Source organism: Chamaea fasciata, unplaced genomic scaffold (assembly GCF_029207755.1).
Source record: "Chamaea fasciata isolate MVZ Bird 193981 ecotype frontalis unplaced genomic scaffold, bChaFas1.0.hap1 SCAF_8, whole genome shotgun sequence".
NCBI lineage: Eukaryota > Metazoa > Chordata > Aves > Passeriformes > Sylviidae > Chamaea > Chamaea fasciata.
In genome coordinates, this window is record NW_027094093.1 from 21,170,681 (window position 1) to 21,192,167 (window position 21,487).

At 36.2% G+C, this 21,487-nt stretch overlaps 1 protein-coding gene across 4 annotated transcripts in view; it reads left to right on the plus strand.

Annotated features, from left to right (window-relative positions):
• The window catches only part of COBLL1 (cordon-bleu WH2 repeat protein like 1), a 79,080-nt gene that overhangs the window by 35,444 nt on the left and 22,149 nt on the right, over positions 1-21,487 (plus strand). For 3 of the 4 annotated variants that reach the window (XM_066190036.1, XM_066190037.1, XM_066190039.1), the window contains exons 2-7: positions 7,931-8,110; positions 12,983-13,184; positions 14,074-14,302; positions 15,999-16,037; positions 16,901-16,995; positions 17,120-17,359. In XM_066190036.1, coding sequence (XP_066046133.1) covers positions 7,931-8,110; positions 12,983-13,184; positions 14,074-14,302; positions 15,999-16,037; positions 16,901-16,995; positions 17,120-17,359 — 985 coding nt within the window. The remainder of the gene's footprint in view (positions 1-7,930; positions 8,111-12,982; positions 13,185-14,073; positions 14,303-15,998; positions 16,038-16,900; positions 16,996-17,119; positions 17,360-21,487) is intronic. The other variant, XM_066190038.1, reaches the window with a different exon arrangement.

Consider the following 21,487-nt stretch of genomic DNA (forward strand, 5'->3'; position numbering starts at 1 on the left):
GGTGCTTCATCTGCAGGCTTTGAAAAGACAGTGGCATACCTGCTTTCATGACTGGGGGTAACAACTAGAAGGACAGATTCAGGTTATGTTCTATTTAAGAGCCCTTAATTGAACTTTCTTACTAGTCATGGAAGAAAAACCAGCTGTATGAGCAACTGTTTTAGCAGTTCTTGATAAAGATTTGAGGGTTTATTTTTAGTGGAGGTAACATGGTTTGCTTGAGTTTTAGGTATTTGTTAGATTTATTAGTGGATCAAAGTTTAAGCTCCCCCTTTCAGATCAAGCTGCTCTTTGTTTTCTTTTCCTGTTTATTCAGCCAGTTATATATTACTCAATTACTGTTACAGATTTACTGCTTTCTCTTCTCTGCTCTCCTTCTTTTCTGTCTGGCTGTTTTCGTAACTGTAAATATAATAAAAGCCAACTGAGCCTTACAAGGTTTTAATAGTTTTAAATGCCATTCAGAAATTTTGGTTTTTTTCTTTTTGTAGCAAATCTAGGTTACTTTTTATGCATTTTTTTTTTTTTTTTTTTTTTTTTTTTACTTTGAGAAAAGATTGCAAAAATTGATACATGTATCTGCTTTCTGCAGAGGTCGGTCACACATGGACATGCCAACTTCGTATTTGTATTTTGTGTTAGCCCTATTTACTTCAGAAGTCTAAGTTCTCAACCTCTTGAGAAGTAATGTCATTGGAACTAATTTTCCACTTCATTTTTAAATTTTTTTTTTTTTTGGGGGGGGGGGATGGTTCAGGAGAAAAAGAAGTACTTCTGGCACAACAGAATGTGTTGTAACAAAACTTTTGTATCAGAACACATTTCTATAATCCCTCAATAATAATAATAATAATAATAATAATAATAATAATAAACAACTTTATACTAATTTAGAGGAGAAAGTATTTTTTCTTTTTTTAAATCCTCTGTTGCCTGCTTGGATTCTGAGCTTTTGGCTCTCTTCCTAAGAGCAAAGTGATTCTTATGCCTAGAGGGGAGCTGTGTTTTGTTGGATGGTACAAGGCAACACTAAGTCAGCAGCTTTCTGTTCTCGGGAGTTGGGTCTTTCATATGTTTTAAGTGAGCTTGAATAGGTCATTGTAATATTAGTTATGATTTGGCTTTGAAGGGAAATTAATTAATATTTTTTCTAGAGAAGTTTTAAGTTTGTACTTTAATTAAATTACATGTGTATACCAGAGTTTGTGTCCCTTTAGTGCTAAGAGTGGCACAGTTAAAAACATGCCCATAATACAGATTTGTGTTTTGTTGTCTCAGAATTGCCTCTTTTTCCTTGTAATGATGGAAAACATTTAATGAATTATGGCTCAAATACAGTCGCTTCTGTTTTCAAGACTGTCACTGCCATGGGGACAAATAATCAGAGGGGGCAAGTGTCTGTTTCAAATGGTCTGGAGGGAACTGAAGGATTCATTTGCTGCTTTCTTGCTTTTAGTGTGAACCAGACATCCAGAGATTCCATTAAGCTTTCATCTTACTGTCATGGTTACCGTCCCAATTCTGTGATTTATTTCTCTCTAGGATAAGAGTTAGAAAAAAAAATCTTCAGAGCAATGAGGCTAGCTAGGGGGTAAATCCACACATCCCATTGACTAGGGAAACTTTTTCTCTCACAAAATCTTTAAAAACATGTCCTGATTCCAGGGATGCCTCCTTTTCTTGATCCACTTTTTGTATTGAAAAAGAGTGGAAATGCATTTTACCTTTTTTTATTGCTTTCTTTATAGCAGAATAGAGGCATGAGAAAGAGAATGTCTGCAGATGATTTGTTGTTTGCTGGAACCTCACTGAGTAAATCCATAGAGATAATCTTCAAAGATCACTTAATTAGTAATATTATCACCCATAGCATTACTACTGCCATGTCAGTTGATATCTCAGTTGCACTATAAATTATTTTGTTGGCAGAGCTATATACCCAGTGCCTTATTTTATGCCATATTATTTTTTTCTATTATTGTTAAAGTACCAGTATTATTTACAATGTTTGTATCCTTTCAGTCTTGGGAATCTGTATAGAGAAATGCCCTGTAAAATTAACCTATTATCACAAAAGATTTACAAACTGTTCATGTTTGTTCCTCTACCTGGAAATTGAAATTAAAGTGTGTTTTTGAACTTGCTTTTTTTTTTTTGGTACCTATTGAGACACCTGCAAGACTCAATATCTGTACAATATGACCTCACATTCTTCCCTAGATAAGTAAACGGATGAGTTTAGAATCTGCAAGATTGTATTTCTCTCTGGAGCAGATACAGCAAATATTTTTCCTTTATATCATCCTACATTTATCATAAGCCTGGCTTGAAGGGATAACCCAAGAATGGACATTGTTTGACTCTCATTGATCCATACCTTGATCTTAACATCTAACTGGTGCTTTTATAGTAGAAATAAAGAGAGATTGTATATCAAACAGTGATATTGATGTTGAGATGAAAGCCCAGTATCAAGGTTGTAGTCATGTTATATAGATGCTCTGGGACTGGCACAGCAAATATTTGGACTGCTTAATGTTAAGGAAAAATATTAGAATACTACCATGTGTCTAACTTTAAAGTAACCTTTTCTGAATCACTTAGTGGCACCCCAAATTTTGTATAGAAACCTACGTGCCTGGTAATAATTTAGTGAAGATGAATAGGATTTATTTTTAAAGTGTTTTTTCATCTATACTTCTGCCTGAAATATATAGGAGTCATTTTTTGAGTGACCTGCCTTGACAACTTCAGTCATGTGCTGGACTATGAGGAGCAGATCAGATAGTAATGCTGCAGTTGTCTCCAAGCTTTCTCCTAGCAAGTAGTGTTTGATCTTGAAATCTTGCAGTGGTGATGCTGTGAAGCCATTATCCACAAAGAGGGAACAGAATAAACTCAGTGTAGAAGATAAATTTGTTCTGTGAGTGTTAAAGATGAGTATTGGGCTGGGGGTGCTGATAGGTGAAACTAGGAGCCTAAATATTTTGTATACCTGTTGGCCAAAATTGATGTATCATCATTAAAAAAAAAAAATCAATTTTTTTAATATAGGCCTGAGGCCTTGTTCAGCTGTTCCTTGTTTGAGAAGATTACATGTGAGGTTTTGGCTGTCTGCTTCTATAACATGGCAGTGAAACAGCATTATTGTAATAGTCAGGAGAATATTATAATAATGGCTTGGGATGAGAGGTTGAAGACAAGAAAAGCTCTAGAAGAAGCTTAGTTACAGTGGATGTTTTCCTCTCATGATATGATCTTAGTAGAGTTAAATCCTTTTCTGACTCTGAGTGAAAATAAAGTGCTGCTTGTAATTTTGGCAAATATAATTTTGTGAAGTTTGATTAAAAAAACCCCAACGAACTAGTTGCTTTTTCAAAAAAACAGTGTTCTTCATAGTGTCCTAAGTCAAATTAACCAACTGAAGTGTATCTGTTGTGCTTAGGAGGTTTTTAATGCACTATGTTTAATGAACTGTTTCAGTACCTGAGAGATGACAGAATTGCTAGTGAGATCCTTATGACCTTTCCTGTCCTAGGTGAATGCCACAGAAAATTTGAGAAAAGGTTCTGATGTTGGAGGTTATATTCAAAATAATTTCAGTGAGAGTGCTATCAAGCTGTATACTCTCATGTAATTGTGTTCCAAAGAGGAAGTTAAATGCTGTAAACAGTAGTATTCCTTGATGCTGTAGCCTTTGTGCACTAACCTAGCAGATGGACTTCCTCTTTTTTTTTTTTTTTTTTTTTTTTTTTTTTTTTTTTTTTTGTTCTCTCCTTTTTTTGGGAAAGAGGTTCTTATTGAAAGGAAATTCTGGTGGAAACTGGAATACCCAGATTACTGTAAGTTCAAGTATTGCTCATTATTTTATAGTGCCTTTCTCTAGTTACGGATAGGTAAAAAATATACTGCTTGTAACTTCCTAGCAGGATTTTTTTGAAAATCAAATAAATAGATGTGTTATTTATTTACTGTGTCAGACCTTTATTTTAGAAAGGCTTCTATGCATCCAGATCACTGATGCTGTTATTTTTTTTCTTTGCAAGCAGGAAAGTTGTTGAGATACAGCAATGACATTCTGTTGAAGTGGGATCTGAAGCACATAAAATGTTGACCTTATGGTCCTGGATTTGATTTAAAGATGCACTGTTTTTCTTTAAAAATGATAGTCTTCTATTTGCATTTGGCTGAAAGAATTCTTTAATACAGCAATTATATCGTCACACATACTGGCAGGAATTGCAGGTGGGACTTCAGAAGTTTAAATTTCTAAGAGATACGAATCAGTTCTCTGGGGAACAATATAATCTCTACTAGATAAGAGCCGGCTGAATGCCTTGGCATAAACAGTGGGTTTCAGGTGCTCTGGTAACAAGGGAAATAGAAACTCTGCCCAGGCTGCGCCACCTTGTGTTTGTGGGTTCCTGTGAGAGCATTGCCTGTCTCCCTCTGACAGCCTTGCCCAGGGCGAGGAAGAATCAGAGAAGAAACATTTATTTACTTTTTTGCTTTGGCTCAAGCAGTAGTTTAAACAGAAAATTTATGTAGAAGATAATATGTGGCTGGAATTGTTTGTCTGATGATAAACAGTGGGGAGCACATCTCTTTCAGGGCTTGGGCAGTTTCAATGTCTGGTGTATAGGGAAGGTTAGCCAGTTCATGGGACTGGGACCCATGTGGACAAGGAATGAGTGAGGACCCATATGATGTAGGATACTTCAGCACAATTTCTAGAGGAGTTCTTATTGTTATTGAGTTGTGACCTCAGTTGGTTAAAATTTCTCTTTTAATTCTCTCTATATTAACTAATTCGTAGCTAAATGAGCTGCAGTTTGGTTGTTCCTGCAGCTTTCCTGTAATTCTATAGCAGCCATGAAAATGAAGATCATGTTTTTGGTTGTTCTAACCAACCTTCTAATGTGTATTTTGAAAATTAGAACAGGCTGGCTAAGGTTCTAGCACATATGGAAGCTGAACGTGAAAGATGCTGTGAGATCACTTACTGAGCACCTTTTTTCTGGCCTCTGAAGTGTTGTTTATATATGATGGGGAATTACTCTCTTTGTTATGATTGTATTTTGTCTTACTAAAAATAACAGGTTTTGTTTTCAGGAGAAGAAACTTGATTAACATCTTTCTCTGTCTTTTTAGTAAAATCATTACAAATCAACAGCTCTCCTGGTTTGCTGAGTACCTGGTATAGGTTAAGAGGCATGAGAGTAGTAGGCTTTTGTTTGTTCTTTATGATGGAGAAGTATTTGAATTGATGGTATAGACTTGGAATTACTTTTGGTGTTAGGATAAAATGATGTGTGGAGGATCCCTTGGTGAGAAAATCACTTTCATTGGCTTCTTGAATTGCAGAGTGGGACGAGGAGGGTTTGTAGGTAAAAACTACCTCTGCAAGCGTATTCCCACCATCACCTGTTTATGTAATCATGGTCACCTGAATTGTTCTTGCTGTTCACTACCGGTTCTGGGGCTGCGAGTGCAGCCCAGCCTGCCTGTCAGGCAGCTGCTCTCCTGAAATAATGGAAAAGCAGTGAGATCACATGCAAATACTATGGGCTGAGAAGGAGAGATGAGAGAATCAGTGAGAACTGAAAAAACCCCATGGCATCTGGAAACAGAAAATGAAAGCATTGGGATCCCTGTTGTTTAATAAGATGTTGCCAAAAACTTGGCATGACTTCTGAGAAAGTACACTTAGGATTTTTGCTCTTTTGTGTGGGGTAGGACAGGTAAGCATAACTAACCATAAAACACATTCAAATTTTCTAGAGAGGGGTGGGGGACACGAGGCTTCAGTGACCTTGTTGGACTGCCTGACCCCATGTGTGTGTTCTTTATAAATACGTAGAACTTCAACGTGAACATGTGTTTTGATGAGAGTATTTGGTCACTTGTAGCTCTTTACAGTTTAAGTTTGAGACTGTATGAATAAATCACATTTATTTCTGTGTGTCATTAAGCACTCTGGTAATAGTAGAGTTCCAGTGATAAAACTGCATTTGTTTACTTAATGGAAAATCGAGTCCACTAGCATTTGAAAAGAAATCTTTCTGAGACACTTCTTCAAAGATTCAATTCTGTGATAAATAGCTTTTAACAGTCATTTGAAGTTAAAGATGTAAGAAAGAGTAAGAAAGGAAGGACAAACAGTACTAATTCACTTTGAGATTTTTTTGGTATTAATGTCATAGAGTAAGTTTTTATGTTTTGGGGATTTTATTTCTACTACTAGTATTGATGCTCTGTACTAGATAATAATTTATATTTGCCAGTTATGTGAAAGCTAAAAATCTTGCAAGAAGACCCCAAAGAAGCTGGGGAGGAATATAAAGAAGTTTGATTTATACATTTTATCATGTTCGTGTAACCCTGAAACAACCCAGGCAAGCTGCTGTTGAGACCAAAGTCAAATTTTCAGTTCATGTTGCACATCACGAGTTGCATATAGAGCACACCATACTAATTAAAAACATTGAGAAAGGAGGTATACATTTTGAATGTGGATCCTCATTCAATGTTTTTGGAGGCCAGTGAGTACTCCCGATTAGCTCGGAGGGGATGTGAATAGTTAATTATTCAGCACAGAGTTCTGAAGTTCAAAACTCTTAAGCACTTTCAGCAACAGATCAGTCATGTGAAGCCTTGTTACCATTTTTTGCAGTGCTGCTCTGGACCTTGTTTGTTCTTCATTGTGAGTGACTTTAAACTTTGTTTTCTCAAGAAAGGTGTGTGTTTCTAGTTGTATGCTAGTGGTTTTTTTGTTTTGTTTTAATTCTGTAGGGCAATTGTAAGGGTTAATTTCTTTTCTTAGATTTAAAGTAAACAGACTTTGGTACAGCTCCATCTAAATGACGAGCATATTTTTGGGACCTTTGTGCATTATGTTTAAATGTATTTTAATTTTCTGGTAATGTGGCTCCATTCAAGAATGTTTATAAGAAATTCAAAAGCTCTCATGAGGTAATGCGTCTTGACTGTTTTGGTTTTGTTTCTAACGGTAAAATTCTTAAAAATAGTCTTTTCCTTCTGAAAATATAGGTTAATTGTGAAGAGTTATTTAAATAAAGAGAGATATTGGACTAGATGTTGTAGGACATGAGAGTCCTGCATTCAGAATTTACTGTAACATACATATATTAAGAGATATAGAGGGGGTTTATGCTGTTTTGGAATTTTTTAGTGAAATAAGTGCAGCTTATTTAGTGATCAGTCCTTGTATTCAAAAGTATACTAACTGGTCACTGACATGGAACAGGGTATTGAGGAAATTAAAATAGGAGATGGGCATAGGTGAGGGAAATAAATGAAAGTATTTTGTGAGTGAAATGTCCAGAAATATTACAACACAGTAGAATTGGTTATACTGTTATTTTATTACTGTACAGAAATTAAATAATGTAGAACTCCTAGGATTTCTTTGAATAATTTTAATAACCGAGCAAAAACTTGAGGAGGAAAAGTGTCACTATTTGCTCCACTATCTATCCTGTATTAAGGACACTGGTAGTACAATTGAATTCATACTGCATAGTACAATATTTCTGTTTATACTAATCCAGTAAATCTCTTTGGAGAATGCACAAATAGGGTCTTTGCATAACCAAGGGAGAAAAAAACCCCCAGCTAATTTACTATTACATTAAAGAACATAAAATACATTAAGGAACTCTTCTTGACTTGATGTTTATTGGCTGTTTTTTTTATTTTTTTTTATTTTGTGATGGATACTGTAGCCTGTTTTGTCTACTGTCACCACCGATTGTATATTTAAGGTATTCTCTTAGCCCTTTGTTGCACGTATTACTTTAGGAAAGAATAAAGTGTCACTTGTTTCTGTTTTGAGACTTGTTAGTTTGCCAGTTTGGAATCATATCTATAAAAGCATACTTGATTTTTAATTTTTATCAATTTATTTCAGAAGAAAATCTAAAGCACCACCTCCTCCATCTGAAACAAAATCCATTGCTATTTCTCCGTTTGATAACACAGAGCCAACCAACCTCATCATGGAACAGAAAGAGAACGTAATTGATAAAGATATTGAATTATCAGTGGTCCTGCCAGGAGATGTGATCAAGTACACTACAGTTAACGGGCGGTATGTTACACAGTAGAATATTTTTGTTTAATTTTGCTTTTTTGCTAAAGTTACTTCAACCTTTATCTGTGTTATAATCATTTGGTAAAATGCATGACTTGTGTAAGCCTGAACATCAAGTGTGTCCAACAGAGGAGCAGCAAAGTGAATTGTCTGGATCACAAACCTTAGGAGGGTTGGGGTTACCGGAGGAGCTGAGGCTGTGTAGCCTGGAGAAAAGACTCAGGAGGGACCTTACTGCTCTTTGCACCTACCTGAAAGGAGGTTGTGACCAGCTAGGGTTTGTTTCTTTTCCCAAGTAACAAGTGATAGGACAAGAAGAAATGGCCTAAGGGGAGCTTTAGGTTTGATATTAAGAAAAATTTCTTCATGGAAAGGAAGCATTGGAACGGACAGCCTAGGGAAGTGGTTTATTTGCCACCTGGAGGCAATGGAGGTATTACCTGGAGGTATTTAAACAATGTGTAGATGTGGTACTTAAGGACATGGTGTAGTGGTGGGCTTCACAGTGCTGGCTTAATGACTTGATGATCTTAAAGATCTTTTTTGAACCTAAATGATTCTGTGATTCTATGACAATTTTTGGGTAGATATGGAAACACCCTTCTTTATACATTTACGCACCATTTCAGAAGACTGTTTTTTTTAAGATTCAGAAATTCTGTATGGTACCTGTCAGTATGTGTAGCTACATCTGTTGTTTTTTCTAGTCACTAAAAATCTCTATAAAATATCAATTTATATGATTCAGTGAATTTTCCCAAATAAGTTTTGCTTTTTAAAGGTGAGTTTGTTTATCCTGTTTAGGTTCAAAGTTATGTGTTCAGCACTTGCTGAGCACTGCTACCTGTAGGCTACTAACAGTCATCAAAAAACACGTCATCACTTCAGACAAAATCTGTAATGCTTAAAAAAATTTTATAGCTACAGCTTTGGATTTCTTTTGACAATTATATTTTGCTTAAGCTCATTTTAGTTTGAAATGCATGTTTCAGGCTGTTAATTGGTAGGATAGATTGCGCATGTAACTCTCAAGTCACCTTTTGTTCAGAAGGACCTGAACATTTACTGGTGAACTCAAATCATAAATCCTGGGACCTAAAATGTAGGTCTACTCAGAAGGGTCTTGTGCAAGGCTGTGTATGGATCACAGCAATTTGGATGCCAGTTTGTTTCTATCGTAAGCTGAAATAAGACAACCTATTTGTATACTGCCCTTGTGTTAGTCTATAGGCCATGTTTCTCCTACTGAAATCAAGCAGGCTAACTTATTTATTCTTCAAACCAGGTACTGTAAATGTGTGCTTATACCTACTTCTTAATGAGAGATGAAATCTGGCTTGAGTCTGTTTGCACACTGTCATTTTCTGGAGTTCATGAAGTTGTTGCTTAGACGTCAAATATCAGCTTGTTCACCAGAGCTGCAGTGGGTCTTTTTATAACTCCCCCTGACTCTGTGATTTACAAGATAACTTAAATATGAGATTTTACTTCTCAGAAGAAATTTTCTGAAATAATGTGAAGACTTGATGCTTTATGCTGGTTTTTTTTTTTCAAACACATTTATAGCAAGGAATATTGCAGTCTGTAAATATGATGCCTTCCTCTGTTTTTAAACCTTCTTAGACATGAGGCTCCAAGTGTACATTATCAGGAACTTCTTGTTCTTTTTGCTCCCTTGGTCCAGTACCATGGGCCCTCTCTCATGCTTTGCTCAGAACAAAATGCCAGAAAATAATGTTGCATCTATTTTCACTTGGTCAGGTTACATTGTGTATACTTACTCAGTATTCAGGATAGGCCTTACAGGCTTATCAGGAGTTGCACTCATTTCCCAATCAGTTTTATTATCCCACAGTTACTGGATTTTTCAATCAAGATACTGTATGTGATTGATTTAGTAAGTGACTGTCTTGCAAATAAGAGCCAGTATTAGCACTGTTAGGCGCATCTCAGTATGAGGGGAGATGTGCAGGACCTGCAATTCACTGTGAAATATATTTCAAGCTATCATTTATTCTAGCTTTGCTCTGTCTCTATAGTTCTGTATTGTGAACAAATAGGCATGATCCCTCTAGAAATGATATAAATAGAGAAGTTGTTACTTTGCTTCTCCCTCATTCATAATTGGAGGTGAGCAGCTCTGAAGGTCCCAAGGAGAGAACACCTTTTTAATCTCATAGTAAAAAAAGCAAAATGGTGAGTTTTAACATCTGTGTGCTCAAATTCCATAGTCCACTATAAGAAACTTTTCTTTTTTTGGATTAAGTTGGGTTGCTTTGCTCCCTGCTGTGGCACAGTGGGTAGCAAGAGCTATGTAGCACAAAGCAAGGTGTTAGTGTGATAAAAATCCTAAGTATGTGGAAGTCGGAGTATGTAAATACATTTATGCTCAGAGATTTCCAGAAAACCTAGAGCAATCTGATGAAGTTAAGTTGCAAATAAATATTTTACTGAAGTTGGATAAAGGAAGACAAGCAGATGGATGTACTCTGAGGTAGCTGATGGCCTCTTCTTGGTGCTTTGCTAAATATTCATTATGGAAGCTGTTAAATGTACTGTGATATATCTATTCTTCTACCTATAATCACTGCAGGAAAGCAAATTTGCACTGAATCACTGTTCTCATGTACTAATTTGCATGTACCTGCTATTTGTGAGCAGCTCTTTCTCACCATTCTCACTTACCAGTCACTGTGACTCTGGTCAACACGAGGGTGTGCCCCTGTCACTGTGGTGCATTTTTATAGGATGGCTTTCTGAGCTCCTTGCTTGTCAATCCTTGCTCTGGTCATCTTTGATATTCTTACTCCTCTCCAATAACCTAAGGACAGCTTTTAAAGCCAGCCAGTGTATAAAAATTCACCAGAAAAAAGGTAACGGGTAACTTATTGGATACATTGGCAACCAGAAAGGTCACTTCAGAAGCAGTGTCTGCTGCTTTCTCTGGCTGCCTCCTCCCTGGCCCTGCCCTGCTCTGCCCCTAGCCAGACAGGGGAATGATGAGATTTGCTTTTGCAGCCCTTTTCTTCTTATGGTGGGATGGATGTACTTGTTTCATAAGGGATTAGAAGTACCAGAAATGAAGTATTCCCTCCTGTCTTGTAACTGAAGCAGGTTGGGCTATATGCAGGAGATGCATTGAAATAAACTTTCTGGTTTAGAAATGTGAAGAGGGAGGAGCAGTTCTGCATTTCTCATGTTATATATCATCTAGATGAAAGCATGGGAGTATATGACATTCTCCTATACCTCTTCAGACCATCTGATAACTACTTTTTCACACACTGGAGTACCATTTCTGTATGGTTTTTTTGTTTTATTGTTCCTTCTGCCTTTGTCTCATGAGGCAGGTGTTCTCCTGCCACTTAAGCAGGCAGAAGCTTTCCTCTGGAAAGGAAATATCTGTCAGCTTTCAAACAGTTATTGTCTTCTGGAACTGCAGCATGTGCACCAGAGTGTCCAGCCCTGCTGCTAGAAGTCGGAAGACAGTTTGCTCATGGAACATTTGTCCTTTTAAGATGAAGGGAAATGGGAATGACAGTCTATGGCAAATTAAAGGGGGAAATTCAGTGTTCACAATAACTTGTAACACTGAGTAATTTTTAATTATTTTATGGAACTGTATCATATGAAAAGTCTGCTTTAACTTACTGCTTAATAAATAAATTAATGATCTTTGTTATCTAGGATTCTGCTTAATCTGATGGTTCTTTGTAAAAGCTATTTCCACATTTGGCTGTGCTACCAGAATACTTGCCTCAGTTATGAGATTACATCTAGAATTTAAGATTTCTGATAGAGCCATACCAGCCAAACCCTGTATTAATTTTCTCAGAGACACTTCAGCATTTTTTTCAACATACCATTTGATTGCTTCACAGACTTTTATTTTCATAATATCCTTGTGAGACAGAGCAGTGATGGATTTCCTTGTTCTTACTTGTAACTGAAGGATGCAGAGGGTGTCACAATGAAATTGTCCTTAACCAACTCAAAAAAAAATTATTGAGGAATGATCTGATGTTGCTATAACCTAATTCAGTTCCATAACATGCAAAGTTAGGATGTTCTCCTTACTCTTGGTGTATTTAAACATCTATGACATTTCTGTTTATAGTACAACTTTATTAAATGAATTTCTCAGCCTATCTTAATACTCTGTTATGCATATTCTTCATTAAGCACTGAGGGAACAAGGACATACAGGTACTGACTACATCTTCTGGCAAGTATTGTTGGCCATTCTTCATTGTGGGAAGGACATCTTACATTACCCAGAGCTTCTCAAGAAATGGCATTTGCCTACTATATTGTCATTTAGCTTATTTCTCGCTGTTGGTATTAACCACCTAGATAATTCTGGAATCCCTAATGCAAGACCTGCTTAAAATGTGACTTTCTCAAACTTCATTTCTCCTGCATCTTCCAAGTGGCTCATCCACAGACTCTCTGAAAATAAAGTCCCATGTAACTCCAAATGGATATAAAAAGGCCAAGCTTTGCAAAAGAACTGTTCTTAATGAATAACAGAGTATTTATCACCACTGTTAAAGTTCCCACTAAATGTCAAATGAGGTAACTAATCCACGTGTCCCTGCTGACCTTAGGAAAAGCTTCACACAACAAGAAGCTCCCACTCTGTTCAAGTACTTGGCATACTTTTGTGCAAGCTGGTTTAATTTTCTTTTTAGTGGCTTTTTTTTTTTTACTTAAGTTTTTTAAAGCTCGAAGATATTTAAAGTTGGTGTCTAGCAGTAATTATTTAGTTCTGGAAGGGAAAGGACGACTTGAATTAAATGTTTAGCAGCGCGTCTTGTTATAACCTGCTTAATTGTCATCTGTTGTGACAGTTCCATTTGTCTTTTACAGGAAGCCCATGATGGACTTGCTGATCTTTCTCTGTGCACAGTATCATTTAAATCCATCAAGTTATACCATAGAGTTGGTATCAGCAGAAAATAGCCAGATTAAATTCAAACCCAACACACCAGTGGGAATGCTTGAAGTGGAAAAGGTGATTGTAAAGGCAAAACAAATGGATAAGAAGAAACCTGCTCCAGTTATACCAGAGGTGAGAACTAAAATTAAGCATATTGAGAAATTAGAATTACTGCTGTATTCAACAAATTGAGCTGGTAGTTCATCCTCTTGTTTCAGTGTTTCCTTTTGTCTTTCATCCTCTCACCTTGAAGCTCTATGAAATGCTTTAGTGTTTTTGACAAGCTCCTCTTAGGTAAAATACATCTCAATTTGTTGCAGCTAACATCTTTGCTGCTGAAAGAAGGAAATATTACATTATTTGAAATCCCATGCTTTATCGGCCTTATGAAAAATTCTGCAGATGAAGTGTGGCTGAGTACAGCCTTGAACAAACTGAAAATCAACATCTTGTACCATCTGTCATGCTGTGATATATGTACCCTTCTGATTGTATATTCATTTTCCTTCAATACATACTGTTCTCTCTTGGCTTTCTTTATATACTCTCAAGAGGGCAGGAGCTTTAAGAAGCACTAAACCAATTTCTGGATGTTGCCTGAATCTTTCCTTCCACCTTTGTCGTTCTGCTACGTAGAAGAATACTGACTTTTATTTTATCTAAAGCACATACAGAGGGCCCAGAGAGCTCTTCTGCTTCCCTCCTACACGTGTGTTCACAGGTTCTCCTTGTGGCTCATCTCCTGACTTCCACAGCTGCCCAGAATAACACTCCAGGCACGTGCCCTGCTGCACAGGCAAATGGCACTGCTGAAGGAGAAAGCAGTCTGCTTCATGTGTCCTTTTCTTGCATGGAAGGGAATAGCAAAATAATTCCTATTTTCTTATGTAATGTTTCTGAACCTGTGGCACTGGTCAAGTTGGCCATAAGTGGAATTCTGGTGATTGCTGTTAGGCTATTGTAAAAACACCATTTCTTTCAGAATTTGTGCTGGTATTTATTGGAATTTTCTTCTCTTTAGCAAACAGTAAGAGTAGTGATAAACTACAAGAAGACACAGAAAACAGTAGTAAGAGTTAGTCCACATTCACCCCTTCAAGAACTCATACCAATTATCAGTAGCAAATGTGAGTTTGATCCTTCACACACTCTACTGCTGAAGAGTTACCAGTCTCAAGAACCCCTTGATATGACAAAATCTCTTAATGACCTTGGACTTAGAGAACTATATGCCATGGATGTCAGTCAAGGTAAGATAACTTTTGTTAATTGCTGTTAGATAAAAGATAATTACTTAATAATTGTATACATGTTGTTGGGTTTTTTACTTATGAAAATATTTTCTAGAAATTATATATATATATATATATATATTTATATATATATATATATATATACACACACATATATATATATATATATATATATATATATATATATCGTTGGTCTTCCACAAAATTGAAACTGACTCATGTGTACCTGGACTTTTGTTTTCAGAAGTGCTGTATAAAAGTTTTATTTTCTAACCAAGTGTTCACTGCCAGCAGAGTTAGCTGAGTACAAATCCTCCCTTAAATGTAAAGCCTTCTCTTCCTTCCCTCACACCTTCCCCACAAAGTCCAACTTCCTATTTCCCTTAGCTCCTACATGACATCATGATGACCTGAAAAGGATAGAAATGTTACAGAAAATTCATTTTCTTTAAAATAATGTAAAATTTTGAAAGCATTAGAGTATTCTGATGATCTTTATGTATATTTGAGTGCTGCTTGCTAATTTTATAGATTGTGAAGGAATAATAATTGTCTTTTAAATTCTGGTCCAACAGGAACACAATGCACTAACTTTCTAATATTTGTACAGGTATTCCTGGGCCAGATTTTAACTTCATCTGGACAGGTGACAGATTTACTGTACTGTAATTAAAAACTTTGTACAGTGTGGTTTGTTTCATTTCAGACATTTCTCACAGGAAATTTTACTTCAGTGTAGAAAGCAGTAATATTGATTGACTCACTCCTGTTATTGACTACTGTTTTATTTGCTTGATTTTAATTGTGCTTTAAACTTGTGGGGCTTGTTGGAGTTTTGTTTGTCTTTGCGCCTCTTTCTGCCTAAAAATGGTAACCTTACTGTTTGGTGGTTACAGTTTCAAGAATCTCTGTTTACTTGGTAAAGGTTAGAATGACGGATTTGGGCAGTATTTCATTTTTCCACAGAGAAAACAAAAATGAAATATCTTTCTCTTCCACACTGGAAACCAACATATTTTAACTTGCCTAAATATTTTACTTTGACTACGTGTGCTCCTGAGTGCATGATTTGGTTTTTTGTCTAGTTATTTACTGCTTTCATCTATGGACTGGAAAAGCTGCTTTTTGTGTGATAGGTTGTGTGTTTCACTTGAAGCAACAGCCAAAAATACCAGGGCATATATGCTTTCTACACAGCAGTGCCCTGCTAGTAAATATAGATATTCTTCAGTTCTCTTAATAAGAATTAGTTCAGCATTTCAGTTTTGCAGGCAGGTTCAAAGCTCTGAATTTTCCATTATCTTTATGATAGTAAATGGTGAGATGTATCTTAATAGAATTTAAATTCAAATTTTATTTTATTAATATTATATTTTTTTTTTAAATTCCTCTTTGTTTACCAAGTTTGGACTGCCTAACCATCCAAACCAGAGCAAACTATTCTATGTACTGATTATTCTCTTTGCTTCAGAAATTAAAGTGGAACCTCTCTACTTTTGTACATAGTTGCAGTCTATGTTGTGTGTCTTCCAGCTCAAGTTCTTGAATGATTTAAGTATTAGGCCTTCTGCAAAGTATCCAGTTAATTTTTCCCTAATGTTGAAGATCCAGTTTGGCTTTCTGTGTTTGTCCGTTGTCACCACATCCTTGATTCAGATTCACATTTTCTGTCTTTCTTTTTGTCTTTCTGTAGCTGCATCACCAGTTGATTTAAATTTACCATCTTTTCAAGGTATGATTTACTGAAATAGGCAGTGAAACTTAGCACTTTTGGGACATTAGCACCTGGCTTAACTGTGGCATGAGTGATCTCTCTGTCCTATCTTAAATGCATATTGAAAATGATAGTGCAGAATTGGATAGACACAGCTATATAGAAAGTATTCTTGTATAGTTTTACCCTGCTTAGATCAATTTATTCAATTTCGGGTCATGTTTATATTGATACTCTTACCGGACTTGCTGATTTCTGTTGCTCATTATATGTGCATTCAATGGGAGAATTTCTTTCAGAAAGTTCATTCTAGTAAAATCAAAAAAAGTCAGTAATGAGATTTAGAAATCGTCTGCATGAATAAAGCAATTTAATGAGGACAAATTCTGCAAGATAATGAGAATAGGTTTGACTCTCTTTACTATGAATGCCACGCAGTTGTGTGTGCACTGATTGAGTGTTTGGGTGATCTTTCTCCATCCCCTGCACACCATGTGCAGGCTGGGACCTGGCTTGTTCCACTTCACACTTTGCCATAAAATTAAGCCAGTAGGAATGGAGAGCTGAAAAGTCTGAAGCTCTTTTTCCCTTTTACTACCTTTGTGATATGAACTATAGCATATGACAAGTGGGGTGGGCTGGATTAAGTGCTGGTATTAAGAGCAGCTGAAACTCATCTGTCCTGGTTTCTGAGGAGAGGAAGAGCATGGATGACAGGCAAACTGTTCATTTTGCAGCACCTAGAAAAAATATTAATATAGATGATTTATTATGTGTTTTGTGTGTTGTTGCAGGAGGTTTATGACATGGTGAAGTAGTAAGAATGCAGGAGCAATAATGCTGCATGAAATAACATCTAGAACTATTGTTTTCTATTTTAGGCTCCTACCAATCTGAAAACATAGATGTTCTGAAGGAGAAAGAAAACAAAGGATTTTTTAGCTTTTTTCAAAGAAATAAGAAGAAAAGAGAACAAGTAAGGTGTTACTTTGTATAAGGAAAACTTCTAGAAACATATTCAGATTGAGCAATCAGTACTGTTGATTATTTTTCAGAAAATCTATACAACTTGGATTTCTTTTTATTTCCCACACCTCAAGGCTGCCAGTGCCCCAGCAACTCCATTGATGAGCAAGCCAAGGCCAGCATTTATCACGAGGTCTAACACTGTCAGCAAGCAGTACGACTCCAGCACTCTGCCAGCTGAGATGCCCAAGAAGCGCAGAGCTCCTCTGCCACCCATGCCCAGCTCCCAGAGCGCTCCCCAGGAGCTTGCGCGAGCCCAGCTCAGACCCACGTCTGAGATTGTGAAATCCAACAGCTTTGGTAGGAGTGAACAGGTCAGTTACGTTTGCTCCACTTCTCCTAGGAAGTACAGACATCATAACCCTGATAACCCTGTTGTTAATATACAATGAGGCTTGAAATAAATGGAAAGTAAAGGTAAAGTAATTGCTTCAAAAAATTTAGCTGGAAGACAATTATAGAAATGGAACGATGCATTCCTTTTAAACTTTATAACCGAAGTAGCTGCTGTATTTTCAGACGGTAAAACCAACTTCCTATATAAATTGGTCTTGTAAGCACCTTTTTGTTCTTTTGGATAAATGCTTTATATATTTAAATATGAGGAGGTGGTCTCACTTTATTATAACTAGTAACTATTCCTGGTAATTTTGAATGTTTTAGTTACATGGGGTAATGACTAGTTTGTTCTTTACACTATATTGTAGAAAAAATGGACATAGGGAGCAGTCTAAACATTGTTCCCAGCAAGTTAAAGTAAGATTTTTATTTTAAAAATTGGGCTGTGTTTTATTGAAGCTATGAGATCTGGGCTGCGTATTTGAGTAACCTATATATATGTCCCATGACATGCAGAAATTCTGCCAATAGAATTTGTGAAAATTGATGCATTAACTGCTATCCTGGTATTGCACATATTTTCAATTGTGAATTCCAATAGAAGATCAAGGTTAAAATTTTGTTATATATATTTTGAAAAATTCATTTCATATTTTGCTTTGAATACAGCATCCAAAGGTGGTCTTTAGATATGAGGTTACTGACATGCTAGAAAAATTAAATGCAGAACTAAATGAAACCCAAGTCTGAGGGATTAATTTTGAGTTAGACTTGGCGACAAGATATTTCAGATTTATACCTTTATCTTTATACAATGATTTAGTATTTCACTGATGCACAGAACCACAAGAGAGCACTGTTTAACAGAAGTTCTGCCTTTGTGTATTGTGTCCTGCTGAAAAGCTTTGTCATTTGAAGAAGACAAAGGTTTCTTTCTGAATTTTAGTAAAAGGAGCCTTTGGGGAGAGTAAGAAAATTATGAATTTTTTTTTTTAATTTACCATGTTTCTCTTTTAATTGAATTCAGTTTCTTAAAAATAGATTATTAATGTTAACATGCTTTAAATGATTAATATCCTATTATATCTAAAAGTAATATATGACTGCTTGACTGTCACTCAAGCAATTGCTTAGATTTATTATTTTGTACTGACATTTCTTACTGATCTAAAGTGATCTGACTGAAATTGAATAGTTTACAAAGAGAGGACATCCAGATCAAGTTACATTTTTTTGTATGTTTTCTATTTTGTACTAGTTTGTGCAACTCACTTAAAACTTAGAGGCTTTTGGCACGCTTTTTTTAAGGTGACTTCTCTCTCATTGGGATTTGATTGCATAGTGATTTATCAGAAAATGTAGCACTTGGGACTCAAATGTGGACAAATATTTCCTCTTTTCTTTGAATTTTATTAATTCAAGTAAAATATTTTGTCTTTTGGTATCTACCTTCCTATCATCTAATGAATGAATTTGGCATAGTATGTATTGTTTGACTAATCAGGGGACTCCTGATAAGCATCCTGTGAGAGGCTTCCTTGGAGAATAAATTCCTTGCTGCTTGGAAGAGTACTGAAACACTTTCAGAGACAGCCTTCCTGTAGTACAAGAGTAGTCCATTCTCCTAAATGGGAATAGGAATAGACATAAAAACAAACACTTTATTGTTTTTAAACAGTCTTATTTAAATATGCTACTGAAAGAACTCAAGTGCAAAAATCAAAGGGGGCAGAACAATGCCCAAAAAGAAATACATAGATGCTTCTTAGACATGCAGCGTTTCTCTTAGGAATGCAAAAGTAAGCCTGGTGCTCCAAGTGGCAGAAGAGGTCAAGAGCAAGAAATTTGTAAATTACTGGCAAACAGAAATCCAGGGATAAAGGATAAGGTCATTACGTTTTATTTTAGCAAGATGTTTGTCACAGTCTACCTCAAACTTTATTGAGAAAATGAGATACAAACCACACAGACGAAACACAATATAGGACAAAAAGTGGCTGCAGTTCAAACAGTGAGGGTAATGGCTCCAAGACAGATTGGTTGTAATGTCGAGTTCCCAAGAAGTTGGAAATATGGCCAGTAGTGTTAAATATCTTTATAAAAAATCTACATAATGGAAATGAATCCACCTTCAACAAACTTGAAGTTAGGACCAAAATGGGCAGAGGCAGGAGCTCCAGCCACCACTCAGGGAGGCAGTGACAGGCTGAATGAGATTTAAAAAGGATGCATATGAAATTCTCTATGTGGACTGAAGTAATCCAAGCACAGGCTGGGGTCTGGTCATGCCATCCACCTTGAATCCAGTGTACTCAGTAATTTTATGTTACACCTGCACTACTGTGTCCAGATTTTTTTTGTGTAGTTCAAGACAGAGATTAAAAACAGGCCACCATGATGTTTAAAGGTTTGGAGAAAATAAATATTTTAATGGAAAGAAGGCTCAAATAGTATGTAATCACATTCTTCTGATATCTGGGCAGGGAAATCAGCGGTGTATTCTTTGCAAGGGTACATGTGGCAGGATGAGAACCAGTGGGCATTAACTTCTCCAGAGGAAATTCCATTCAGAGGGAAGAACAAAACTCACCACTGTGAGAACTGACTGCTGGAATAGGTCATACATAAGAAATGGCAGAAGCTTCTTTGGTGGAAATGTTTGAGGTGTTCCTTGACAGGCTCTAGAAATAACCGATAATAAAGTGTAAGAATTTGTTTTCAACAGAAAGTTGGGCCAAATTATCTCAATGTCTCGCTTAATCCAGGTCAGCTCTCATTAAATGAGGCCACTACAATAGTCACTCTAGATCACAAGTATTTAATTGTAAACAGTATAAGAATTTGGTCTATCATATTCTCTGCTGTTGAAAATGTATGTCCTGCCGGTAGGACTTAGTCTCTCTCAGGCTGCTCATTAGGCTGATTGGTGTGTTCATTGGGATATATAGTATGTCTGCAAATTTCACTGCAACTTCAGCATCCAATGAAGTTAATTTATGAAAATGAAGGTATACTTTTTTTTTAAGGGTTACTTTTTATCTCCTTTTGCCTTACAAGAAGTGTTTCATTGCAAGTCATATTGCTTTTAACAATGCCTGAGTTCCATAGCCTGCCCTTCAGTTTACTTGACACACTGGATACATAGTTTATTCCTTCTATGGACCAGGATGACCTTCTGCATGGGCCCTGTTATGGACAAATATTTTTTGTAATACCCACAAGGAAGACAAAGTGAAATGTCAGTTTTGCCGGGGTGAACTGATTGCCTAGTTTTGAGAGAAATGTGTCAAAGTTTTAACGTCAAATTTCACGACAGTGAAATGAGCCAACTTGAAAGGAACAGAGTTCCCACTGTTATCTTTCTTCAAATTCTCAACATACTGTAGTCCAGTTTCTCACAGTATGAAAAAGGGTTTAATGTTTACCTTCTACAGCTTCTTTGCTACTTTTCCATCAAAGAAACTGCATTCTCTTCATGTGAGTAGTTACATTCTCAGATGAGGGTTTGGATTTTTTTGCCGCCATTTCAAGGGGATTATAGAATTAGTTTTTAGGGACATGTTCCTATTTTTAGAGGAGAAAATAGTACAGTGGATGTCAGGGTACCTTTTACAAGTTATTACATAGCATGATTTGCTTATTTTTCTACATGAGATCTCGAAGATGCCTAGTAAGCTTAAATGGTTAATGTTTGTCCAGCAAATTTCTAAGTTCAATCAGGTGGAAAATGAGCATGTTAGTCTCTTAATATTGAAATCCCTCACTTACTTGTCAGTTCTAGTTCTGGGCAAGATGACTCTTGTCAGAAGTATGTTTAGAAGTAGTGAGTTTAAATACACTTGCAAGTAGAGAGGACTCTCAAGGGTTTTTGCAGTGTTGTTGTATAATCTAGTGTGTGTATCTTCAGTTTTCATAAAAGTGGTTGCAATTTTCTAGTAATAACACTTCTTCAAAAGAAAAGCATTTGATTATGCCCAAAATACCACAGTTGATTTTCTTCCTACTTTATTTATAAAAGCTGGACTGATACATCTGCATTTTACCCCTTAATGTTTCTCTCCTTACCCTGTTTACAGTTATTGAAAAGAGCATGCATGAACTAT